The sequence below is a fragment of the Hippopotamus amphibius genome, chromosome 13 (genome assembly GCF_030028045.1).
Source record: "Hippopotamus amphibius kiboko isolate mHipAmp2 chromosome 13, mHipAmp2.hap2, whole genome shotgun sequence".
In the NCBI taxonomy this organism is placed as follows: Eukaryota; Metazoa; Chordata; class Mammalia; order Artiodactyla; family Hippopotamidae; genus Hippopotamus; species Hippopotamus amphibius.
The window spans coordinates 26832691-26845175 of record NC_080198.1 but is presented as its reverse complement, the minus strand read 5'-3'; the positions used below and the strand labels follow the sequence as shown (position 1 = coordinate 26845175).

Sequence of the window (12485 nt, the reverse complement as noted above, 5' to 3'; positions counted from 1 at the left end):
GCACACCCCTGCAAATACGACTGTCTAAGTGTCCTTTTATTTAGCACACTTCAAAAGTCACTCTCTTTGAAATGGTCTCTGACTCATCGCGGAGGTGATCATCCACAGACGTGGCATCTTTACCAGTGCCCTTCCTGTCGATCGCATCATATTGTAGCTACTTGCTCACACGACTGCCACCCCACATTGCTGAGACCAGCAGTGCTGTTCTTCATCCTGTTCTCCATAGCGTGAAGGCCAGTGCCTGACACAGTGGGTGATGGATAAATATGGGTACTGTGCTTCGAGTTCGGAAGACTTACCCATTATTCGGGATACGTACCTGTAGGTCACTCTCCCCAGACAGCCCTGCTTTTTGTTTTCTTTATTGGCATTTTTCCTGCTTACATTCATCTGTGGACTATGAAACCAATTTATCAATACAAAGCTTTTTAAGCTCTGTCAAAAATAGGAAGTAGGAAGGCTTGGAAAGAAGGCCTGAGTGCTTCCCTTGAAAGTCAGAGAGTTGAACTTTTAGAGCACAGACTCTGTGGTATCTATCTGGTCTTCACAGCTGTGTGCCAGGGGGATGAAGTTTCTAGATAAAAGGATCTAAGGGGAAACTTGCTCAACAAACAGTAAACTGATTCTGTTTGAGCACAGCTTAAAGGCAACCTGCTTTATTCACAGCATCCTATATTATTTTTGTCTGCTCAAGACAACGCTATCCAGAGGCTGCTCTGTATAGTTACTGTCAAATTTTAAACACAAGAGCCTGTGTTCCTATACATGAGTTCAGGACACAGCATGGTTCCTACGCAGCACTGTGAAGTAACAGTAGATTAGACCTTCACCCACAGAACCAAGGCTAGTTTCTTGTGCAAATACGTAATGTGAGTTCGCTGTGGAAGCTGTATCTATCACCTATTGGATGCTATTGTGGACTAATTTCATTTAACAGTTCACACAGTGGGATCTGAGGGTCCGTGGTTGGGAAGGGAGTCTCCAAGGCCTTTCCAGAAGATCCAAGAGGACACAAGTGTTTTCATAATAATACAAAGATACTGGTTTGCCTTGTTCACTCTTATTGTGTCTTGAGTGTACAGTGGAGTTTTCCAGAGCTACATGCCCCAGGCGGACATCCCCACTCTGACAGCTAATGGAATGTGTGCTTGCATGGTTTTCTGTTTTAACATTTTCTCAGTTCTAACGTCTGATATGGAAAATATTGATATAAAGCCCAAATAAGCAAAAGCTCTTTGGGGGTCTTCAATGAATGTTAATTTTTAGACAGTCCATAGGAAATACTGAAATATATGGACTGCTTTCTATACCAACTGCTGCAATGACACATTCAAATCACAACTAATTGAGTCCCTCATTTAATCCTCAAAATCACCTCACTAGGGGGCATACCTTTAGGACCCCTGCTTCATGCATGAGGAAATGGGGGCTGTGTGGGTAAGTAATTGGGCCTGTGTATACATATATCCAGAGAGTGTCAGAGCCAGGACCAGCTACATGTCGGGTCCAAGGTAAAATGAAAATGCAGGAACCCGTGCTCCACAGTTAACAGTAACAAATTTACAGTTAAAGTAACAATTCCCTCTACCATCACATCAAAAAGAGCAAAATGCCTAGGAATAAACCTACCTTAAGGAGGCAAAAGACATGTACTTAGAGAAATCAACGATGACACAGATAGATGGAGAGAGTATTGTGAAAATGACTATACTAACCGAGGCCATCCCTATCAGATTACCGATGGGATTTTTCACAAAACTAAAACAAAAAAATCTAAAAATTTGTATGGAGACACAAAGACCCCAAATAGCCAAAGCAATCTTAAGAAAAGCAGAGCTGGAGGAATCGGCCTCCCTGACTTCAGATTATACTACAAAGTACAGTCATCAAAGTAGTACAATACTGGCAAAAAAACAGAAATACAGATCAATGGAGAAGGACAGAAGCCCAGAAATAAACCCACGCACCTATGGTCAATTAATCTACAACAAAGGAGGCAAGAATATACAATGGAGAAAAGACAGTCTCTTCAGTAAATGGTGCTGAGAAAACTGGGCAGCTACATGTTTAAAAAAAAAAAGAAATTAGAACATTCTTTAACACCATACACAAAAATAAGCTCAAAATGGATTAAAGATCTAAATGTAAGACCAGATACTATAAAACTTAGAGGAAAACATGGGCAGAACACCCTTTGACATAAATCGCAGCAATATCTTTTTTGTTCCACCGCCTAGAAGCAGTGGAAATAAAAACAAAAATAAACAAATGGGAGCTAATTAAACTCGAAAGCTTTTACATAGCAAAGGAAACCATAAATAGCCCAGCAAATGGGAGAAAATATTTGCACACAATGTGACTGACAAGGGATTAGTCTTTGAAATTTACAAACAACTCATGCAGCTCAATACTGAAAAACAAAAAACAAAACCCAATCAAAAAAATGGGGGGGGGGGGGGGTTCTGCATAGACAGTTCTCCACAGAAGATATACAGATAAGGTTAGCAGGCACATGAAAAGATGCTCAGTGTTGCTAATTATTAGAGACATGCAAATCGAAACTACAATAAGGTATCACCTCACATCGGTCAGAATAGCCGTCATCAAAAAGTCTACAAACAGTGTGTGTGTGTGGGAGAGGGTGTGGAGAAAAGGGAACCCTCCTGCGCTGTTGGTGGGAATGTAAATTGGTACAGCCCCTGTGGTGAACAATATGGAGGTTACTTAAACTAAACATATAGCTAATGTATGATCCAGCCAATCCCACTCCTGGGCGTATATCCAGAGAAAACCATGGTTCAAAAGGATACATGCACCCTAGTGTTCACTGCAGCGCTGTTTACAATAGCTGAGACATGGAAGCAACCTAAAGGTTCATCAACAGGTGAATGGAAAAAGAAGGTGTGGTACATAAATACAATGGAATATTACTCAGCCATAAAAAAAAAAAGAATGAAATAATGCCATTTGCAGCAACATGGATGGACCCTAGAGTGTGTCATACTGAGTGAAGTAAGTCAGACACAGAACAATGAATATCATATGATATCACTTATGTGTGGAATCTAAAAAGAAATGATACAAATGAACTTATTTACAAGACAGAAACAGACTCCAACTTAGAAAACAAACTTATGATGATCAAAGGGGAAAGGTTGGGGAGAGGGATACATTGGGAAGTTGGGATTAAAATATACACACTACTGTATTTTAAATAGATAACCAATAAAGATCCGCTGTATAGCACAGAGAACTCTACTCAGTATTTTGTAAGAACCTAAATGGGAAAAGAATTTGAAAAAGAACAGATACATGTGTATATGTAACTGAATCACTGTACTGTATACCTGAAACTATCACAGCATTGTACTCCAATATAAAATACAAGGGACATTTTCCAGGTGGCAACACCAGAGCATTAAACTAAAAGCAGGACCCTCCTAAGTAGGGGACCCATCAAAGCACGGAGCCCAACACAACAGCACAGGTGGCAAGCCAGGAAGCTGGCCCTGGCTAGAGTCAGATCCACATCTGTCCCCTCCCATTGGTTCACACTGCCTCCCACTGGGTTTCACAGCGAGCACTCTTGCACTCCTCTCCCCTTGTGTCTCCAGACTCTTTTGTTTTCCATACTTTATTTTCTCGTTGACTTCCAAAGTTTTATTTTCATAAAGTCCTGTGGTTTTGTGTTGCCACTGCTCCCCGGGATTAATGCATACTCAAGCTTTAGCTTTTTTTCCCTTCTTGTCGTAATGACTTTGAAGGGAAGCTTCACTTCCTTCATGGTGACAGGGTTATACCTCTGCACTGCCTCCTTGGTTATGATTTCTAAAACATTGTAAAAGCAAAACAATAATAATGGTAATTATATGAAGTAGTAAAAAGTGTAATTAAATGGCCGTAGGTGTTGCACACACTGATGATACAAGGAACCCCGATGTGTCTTAAAATGAACATAGAGAGAGCCACCTGAAAACATCACCGTACGACATTACCGTACGTCAGCAACTTAAAAGTACTTTCATTTCTTTGAGGTATGAAGAGGGGAAGATGAAAATACATTTTAACAGCAGTAGTTAAAGAAGTATTGCTCTCACTGGGGCCCTTTGAGAAAGTGGCAAACTACCAAAAGCAGTGAATTTACATAGCATTCTTGCTTAAGCTAAGTTCTAAATTACCTGTATCACTTTTTTACCAAGTCCCTGTACTTTTAAGTGCAAATGCATGAAACCTGACAAACATCCTTTAATCCTACTTAATTCCTAAACTTCTGAAAGAGAATGGCCTTTATTTTGTCAGCCTTTAAAGACAGATACTTTAAAGTATCTGTGCATTTGATTGATTTGACCTAGTTTCTAGTCATGTTTATTGAAGTCTCATTTTGTAGGTACTTCCTTTTATGTAGGTACTTATTTAAGAGTGGATAAATATAGGAAAGACAACCCAAGCAAAGGCCAGAGTAATCCCACATGGAGTGCACACTGCATAATAAAATACCTAATACCTGACTTTCCTATCTGAATGGCTATGGTTCGCTTGCAGGGAAAAAGAAAAAAGGAAAAAAAAAAGATACTAACAGCTTCACTAGAACAGATAAAGCAAAGATGAAAAGGTTAAGTTCTTCCCCCTATTGAAAAAAATCAATACAATTGATTGGGGGTGGGGGGGATTCCTAGTTATGCTAAAATGAGAATGTATATACTCCATTCTGTTTAGAATCTTAAGAAAGACTACATAATGAACAAGAACAAAAAATATAGTGAATCAGAGTTCATAGAGCAATCATTACTGGGTTTTAAAATAATATGCTTAGAGAGCTAAAGGAAGACGTACGGGATGAATTAAAAACATGTATTATGAAACAAGAACAAACCAGAGGCTAAGAAATGGAAAAAATAAGGGATGGGCTAGTAGTAGAATGGACAAAACTGCAATCAGACTTGGACATGGAAGCCAGATACAGAAGTTGTAACATCAGTCTAACGGGTGACCCAAGGAGAAGTAAGAGATTCTCTAAGAAGTGAATAAAGGGATGAGTTCTTAAAATGAATTATCAGGATACAATGAACAACAACTTTCAGAGAGAAGATTTGAATACCATAATTAGCAGGGTTGATCTAATAGTGACATATAAAAGTATGTACTCCATCGACGAATGAATGGTATAAAGAAGATGTGGTGTATATACACAATGGAATACTACTCGACCATAAAAAAGAATGAAATAATGCCATTTGCAGCACCACGGATGGACCTAGACATTATCATACTAAGTACGTCAGGAAGAGAAAGACACCAGATGATGTCACATTATATGTTATATGTGGAATCTAAAATATGACACAAATGCACCTATCTACAAAACAGAAACAGAGTCACAGACAGAGATGAGACTTGTGGTTGCTAAGGGGAAGAGGGGGAAGGAGAGGAATGGACTGCGAGTTTGGGGTTGGTACATGCAACGTATTATATATAGAATGGATAAATAACAAAGTCCTAATGTAGAGCACAGGGAACTATATCCAATCTCCTGGGATAAACCATAATGGAAAAGAATATTTTTTAAAAAAGAAGGTATGTATATGTGTATAACTGAGTCACTTTGCTGTACAGCAGAGATTGGTACAGCACTGTAAATCAACTACGCTTCGATAAAAAAATGTTTAGAAATAAACATTTCTAAAATAAATATTAAAAGTATGTACCCAAGAGAGACTGTATGTAGAGACCATATAGTCTCTTCAAACACAAATGGTTTACTTATAATTACTGACCATAAACGGAATTTGAATACGTTTCAAAAAACTGATATCATACAAGGCCACATGCATTGAGTATAGTGCATTAAATGAGAAACCAGCAATGAAATGAGGCCCCAAATTCTTATTCCCAGACACGGAAGTCCTTATATCTAGAATTAGAGGTAACTCGTGGGTTAAAGAGGTAATGACAATCGAAATTATGGATTCCTACAACTAAATAATATGCAGGCACTGCATTTCAAAACCTGATAAGATATACACTCAGAGAAAAAAATGTATAGCTTAAGCCGCATACACTGAAGAAAATTTTAAAAATAAGCTTTCAATTCGAGAAGCCAGACAAAGACCCAAATAAATCCACAAAAAGTACAAAGAATTAAAAGAAAAGCAAACAGTAATGAAATGGGGGCAAGGAGGAAACGGACTTCATTGCTTACATTTTACTAACAGAAGACACAACTTTGGAAAGTGCTGAAAAAAATAGAGAAGGCATGATTTATCATTGGGAAGAAAGAAAATCTACCATTTATCTCTAGTTCTCAAATATTTTAAATATTGTTAACTTTTTTAGGGGTGATAATATCATGTTTATTTTTTAGCTCCTTATCTTTTAGAGTTTTATGCTAAATTATTAATGAATAAAATACCTGGAGTTTGCTTCAAATTACATGGGGAAGAAATAGACATGAAAGAAGACCAGCTATGAGCTGATGATTGCTCTGGTTCAGTGATGGTGCTGTGAGGGTTAGTAGACTTTGCATATGTTTGATACTTTTTTAATAAAAGATTAATAGAAATACTTTAAAGGTAATGAAATAAACATTTAAAACTATTTAACTCTATAGCAATACATTTTTAAGCGTACCTAATCATAAAAAATGATATTTAGTGAATACATGGTATGTACCAGTCTGTTCTGAGCCACTGACGTGTATCAGCTCAAATAGAAGCTCTAGTCTCCCAAACTCTGAGACTTTGGCCAGTCACTTCACCTGGATGTGCCTTGTTTCTTCAACCTCAAAATGGGGATAATAATGGTACCTGCAGCACTGGATTATTCTGAGAATTAAGTTGACACATGTACAGTATTTATAAGAGAGCCTGTCGTATAGTTTTCAACCCATTAAGGCCCACTAAGTTTTGACCAGGCTACATTTGAACAACAGCACACAGAACATTTAATGTAACCTTGATTAAGAAAACAGACAAGGCTAGCATCAGAATGGAACAGCATAAGCTGATGTTATTTACTTGAATATGCGTACAAAGGTCTAAATAAACCACTGTCAAATAAAACCCACTGTGTTATTGAAAGAATTATATACATCATGAAAAAGATTTCTCCTAGGAATACAGAGCTGGTTAAATGGTACCAAAAATTGCTCTCAGTGAATTCAGATTAGTATGAAAGGAATTTTTAAAAAAATCAATAGATATTCAAAAACAGAAAATAACACCCATTCATGATCCCCTTCCCCCAAAAAAAACTCTCTTAGCATACTAAAAGTCGAAAGCATTGTCTTTAACTTGATAAATGTTACCTCTCAGAAGCCTAGAACAAATATTTTTATTTAACATTTAAAAATTAGAAGCTTTACCATTAAAGAACACAGTGATACCTCTTTCACAGTGCTGGGAAGCAAACTATTGATATCCTAGCTAATTCAGTAAAAGCAAAAGATGTAAGAAGTATAAAAGAAAGAGAAATGTGGCATCATTGACAGATAAAGATGTAGCCAACTTTCTAGAGGATCCACAAATTATTAGAACTTAAAAAGAATTCTGCATGGCTGGATACAAGTTCACCATGTGAAAATCAATAACTTTCCTACATATCACCTGAAACCAAACAGTAATGTCATAAAAAGAGGCCATTCTTTGGAGTAACAGAAACTACCTAGGAATTACCCTAAAATGAAATTGGCAAAGACTATATATAGAAAGCTATAAAATCTAATTGAAAACTATAAAAGACCTGAATAAATGGAGAAAAGATCATATTCATGAACAGAAAACCTCAAAAAGATATGAATTTCCTCAGATCCATCTGTATAGTCAATGAAGCCTAACCAAAATCCCAACAAAATTTTTGCATTCCTTGACAGTCCGGTATCAATTAATATGAAATAGGATGGGATGGGGTAGAGAGGTAGAGGTATATGGAAATGCATGTACAAGTGACAAATGAAAATGTCTGAAGCACTACATGTGAAACAATAAACGTAGAGGCAGCCAAGACTCCTGTGTAAACTTGCTTTCTCACATATCAAGACTTACTAAAGCCTATGGGAACGGAAATGAATGTGGGGAAATACAGTATAAAAAATAGACAAGCAGATGAAAGAGCCACAATAGAGAGCTCAGAAAATAGTCCCGTATATATGAGAATTTAGCACGTCAGAAAGGCAGCTCAGGGACTTCTCTGGTGGCGCAGTGGTTAGGAATCCACCTGCCAATGCACAGGACACGGGTCTGATCCATCCCTGGTCCGGGAAGATCCCACATGCCGCGGAGCAGTTAAGCCGGTTCACCACAACTGCTGAAGCTCGTGCACCCAGAGCCTATGCTCTGTGACAAGAGAAGCCACCGCAATGAGAAGCTCGCGCACAGCAACGAAGAGCAGACCCTGCTCGCCGCAACTCGAGAAAGCCTGTGCGCAGCAATGAAGACCCAACGCAGCCAGACATTTTTTAAATGAAGGAAAAAAAATAAAAGGCAGCTGTCTGCTGCACCTGGCGGGGTGTCGCCCCAGGACCTTGCTTAAACCATCAACGTCTCTGTTGCTGACTCAGGCTCTTTCTTCGGTCTTGAGGCTGGGCAGGTACAAGGCCTGCAGGCCTGGAGGGTGCAGCCCAACAACAGTGAACTCAGCTCATCTGTCAGTGTAGAAAGCGGCAGTCCCATAAGTGGAGGGTGGAAGGAAGAGTGTGTGAGATGGAAAAGAGTCAGAAAAGCTTGAATGTGTTTATGGAGCATGGAAGGATAGTTCTCAAGGTACATTTGGATGGCCAGATATATTAAGAAGTTACTGGCTTTGTGATTCTGTATTTAGGTGAGGATCAATATTCTAATCACATGCTCCATCTGAAGCAGCCACTGAACAGGGAAGACTTTTGAGCCACTGGGATTGGTGTCTTGATCATTCAGACACCTACCTTAAATCAAAACAAGAGTAAGATTCCAATGAATTAAACAATTAAATGTAAAAAATAAAGTAGAAAATGTAGGGGAATATTTTTTAAATACTGGGGTAAAGAAAGCATTCTCAAACAAGATTCCCAAAAAGCTAAAAATAAAAGATTGATAACTCTGATTACATCTAAACGACACTTCAGCATAACAGAAACAACCACAAAGCAGTATTAAGAGAAACTAGAGACTGGAAAAAATCCTTGCAACATGTACTACCGATACCATAAAATAACTCCTAGAAATTCATTTGAAAGAGACATACCTAATAGAAAAATGACCACAGGATATTAACAGGCAATTTCAGAAAAGGAAATACAGATGGTCAGTAAACACAGAAAGATATTCAACTCCCCTGGTAATCAAGGAAATGCAAATTAAAGCAACAGTAAGAAATTGTTCTCACCCATCAGATTGGCAAAGGCCAAACTTTAAAATGAGGAGGAGAAACAAGTTATCTTCTGGCTGAGAGGAGTTACAGACAGCTGACAACCACTTGGGAGAGAAATATGGCAGTATCTGTAAAACTGAAAATGGGCACACCTGTGACCTAGCTCTTCTCACGGTAAGGCGCTCCTCTGTGGAACTCTGCTGTGTGCACAAGGTACAAACAACCTTAATGTCCGTCCACGGGGAAAGGAGGACATCTGGTATTCGTGCAGAGGATGAAATCATGAGTCGTTAATACGTACTGATATTCCTGAATCTGGGAAGGCTGTACCTAAGTATGTAACAATTCTTCCCTTAGATTACCTCTGAAGTTGGGGTGGCGGTTAGGGAGATGTCAGCCTTATTTGTGTTTTAATTTCACGTAAGAATAAATTTAGAAAGTGCATGTTTAATAGTTTTGAACAGAACAGTGGACACGGGGCATCTAAATAGTAGTCTCATTTCTGGCCAGCGACCAGCGACACCACCTTGAACAATTCATTCAGTCTCTCTGTTTTCTCATCACTAACGTGGAATCTATGTGCCATCATGAACAGGTTCCCGTGAAAACCAAAGATGCCAGCCTGGCCTGATGAAAAAGTCTACTACGCTTCTAAGCCTTTTGTGTGCCTGTGTGTGAAGCAAAGAGAACCATATTTTTCCAAGAATTTTATAGAAGGTGCTCATATTTGGAGAGTTCCACTTCAGTGCCAAAAATAATTACTAAATATGAAACTCATTTTGAGCATCCTCTGACTGCATTTTGAGCCATATATTCCCATTTTCACTCACATTCTGGAAGTTCAATTTAGCCGTTCGGGACTGTTAGAATTTTTTTCCAGAAGCTTTCACCACTTTCTACTTGTCTCATAGCCTCCAGTTAAATTTCTCAAATTATTTTTCCTATTATATCACCCAGCTTGTCCCCCATATCCAATCTTCTTACAGCTCTCCCAAGTGTAATTTTGAACTTCTCACTTCATATTAGACATCAAGCCAAACATCTGGTAAGCCAGTCTGAGATGTCACATTCATAAACAAATGTCACCTTTATGCTAACCTCTAAATCTCTCCCTGGTCCAGCTTTTCATTCATTTTTGTGTTCTACAGTAGCTATCAGCACAGTCTACCTAGCTTTTATGGAAATAGATGATGGTAATTTCATTCCAATATATTCAGTCCTTTAGAGAATCTGAAATACCTTTTTGTTTCTTTTTCTTTTTTTTGCCTCCCCAAGGTATGGCGCAGTTTCCGCAGGAATGCTGTGTGCCCTTACCACCTTGTCGCAGCAACTGGAGAATGAAAATGCTGTGGATGTTTTCCAGGTTGCAAAAATGATCAATCTGATGAGGCCTGGAGTATTCACAGACATCGTAAGTACTCTGCTTATCTGTGAAACCTGTGCAACATCATTTGAAGCTCAGCCTCGTCCTTTACAACAGCGGTTCTCAAGTGGGGGTGATTTTGCCCCCTAGGGGATGTTGGGTAACACCTGGAGACCTTTTCTGGTTGTCCCAACTGGGGATGAAGTGAGCAGAGCCCAGGGAGGCTGCTGAGCATCCTCAGATGGCCCTCCGCAATGGAGGATTGCCCGGCCCACATGTCAGAAGTGCTGAGGTTCAGAAGCTCTGCTTTCTAGAATATAGTATTCTCTGAGTATAAAATATGGATTTCCTATTATCTTAGTGGACTGTCAACGCTGAGAATTCATTCCAAGGTAACAGAGATCAAAAGGACATGAAGAAGGTGTGGGTCTCAATTATAAAGGAATCAAGAGATTTTTTTTTTTAAGTGTCTTAAATAGGATAGACATATATTCCTGTTTCTCTAGTATATTCTTCACAATTACATTTTTAGTCAGTATTTGCACCTGAGATGAAATACATGATTAAACTGTCCTTTGGCTGAAAAACTGTCTCCCTCTTGTTTTCCAGGAACAATACCAGTTTGTCTACAAAGCAATGCTCAGCTTGGTCAGCACTAAAGAAAATGGAAATGGTCCCATGACAGTGGACAAAAATGGTGCTGTTCTCATTGCAGATGAATCGGACCCCGCCGAGAGCATGGAATCTCTAGTGTGATTGGAATGCTGAAAGGGCGCTTACTTTGTAAAACTTCTGAAGACTGAGAACTTTTTTGAGGCCTTTTTTGCCAGACTCTAGGTTATACAATAACCCAGTTACTTTTTTACACTGATAAAAGTTTTGATATTTATTTTTTGCCATTTTATGTCTTAATGGTATCCTACTGAGCATTTGCACCTCTGTTCATTTCACACAGTGAAACGCGGTTTTACCTAGTTTGCACTATCTGATCAGTGTTACTGCCTATAATCTAATACTAAAGCGAACCCTGATGTGACATTCCATGACAGCATACATGCTACTTTTGAATTCAGTACAGTGAAGGTCTTTGTTATGACCGTGAATCTTGAGTTTTTTAATTATTATTGCTAAAACAGTTGCATTCTACTAGCAGGCAATGCTGTACTTTTCCTCAGTCCTCCTCTCCTATTCTTTTAAGGCACTGTTCAATACTGTCTGCCTTCTGTATTTTAATGGAGTGGGTGAGCATTGTTTTCTCTTCAAGAATAGCAGGTGTGGGGGAGCTCCTCTGAAGGTCTGTCAACCTCATGGCCTTGAAAGAGTTCCGTTTATGATGGTGAAGATATCCATTAAGAAATTAGAAGGTTCAAGAGTTGTTTCATGTGAACGTCACTTATTAGTTACAAAGTTATATTCATAGCTTAAAAAAAAATGCCCAATTGTGTCAAAATAAAGGATATCTCTGTATTACAGTTTTCACAGTAGCTATGTGGACAGCGTGTGTTATTTCCATTTTGACTCTCTGAAATAGCTATACCCCCAAATCAGGGCCATCTTTTACCAAAGAGAGATGGCAATATTTTACGTAACTCCAGTTAAGAAACCCTTTAGTGAATCTCCATCAGTGCTTCATGGTTTATAACACCATACCTCACGGCAGGTGGAATAATGAAAATCTTTGCAGGTGTGTAATTTTGAAACTAGTCCTCTAAAATATTCCTATTACTCATATAGCAATCTAATAAAAACTACCTATACAGTTAACATTCTTACATTC

At 38.7% G+C, this 12485-nt stretch overlaps 1 protein-coding gene across 3 annotated transcripts in view; it reads left to right on the top strand.

Moving 5' to 3' along the window:
- PTPRG (protein tyrosine phosphatase receptor type G) overlaps positions 1-12192 on the top strand; it is a 690680-nt gene extending 678488 nt beyond the window's left edge. For all 3 annotated transcript variants that reach the window (XM_057705084.1, XM_057705085.1, XM_057705083.1), the window contains 2 exons: positions 10621-10756; positions 11318-12192. In XM_057705084.1, the coding sequence (XP_057561067.1) occupies positions 10621-10756; positions 11318-11464 (283 nt within the window). In that variant the 3' untranslated portion in view covers positions 11465-12192. The remainder of the gene's footprint in view (positions 1-10620; positions 10757-11317) is intronic.
- The last annotated feature ends 293 nt before the right edge of the window (positions 12193-12485 follow it).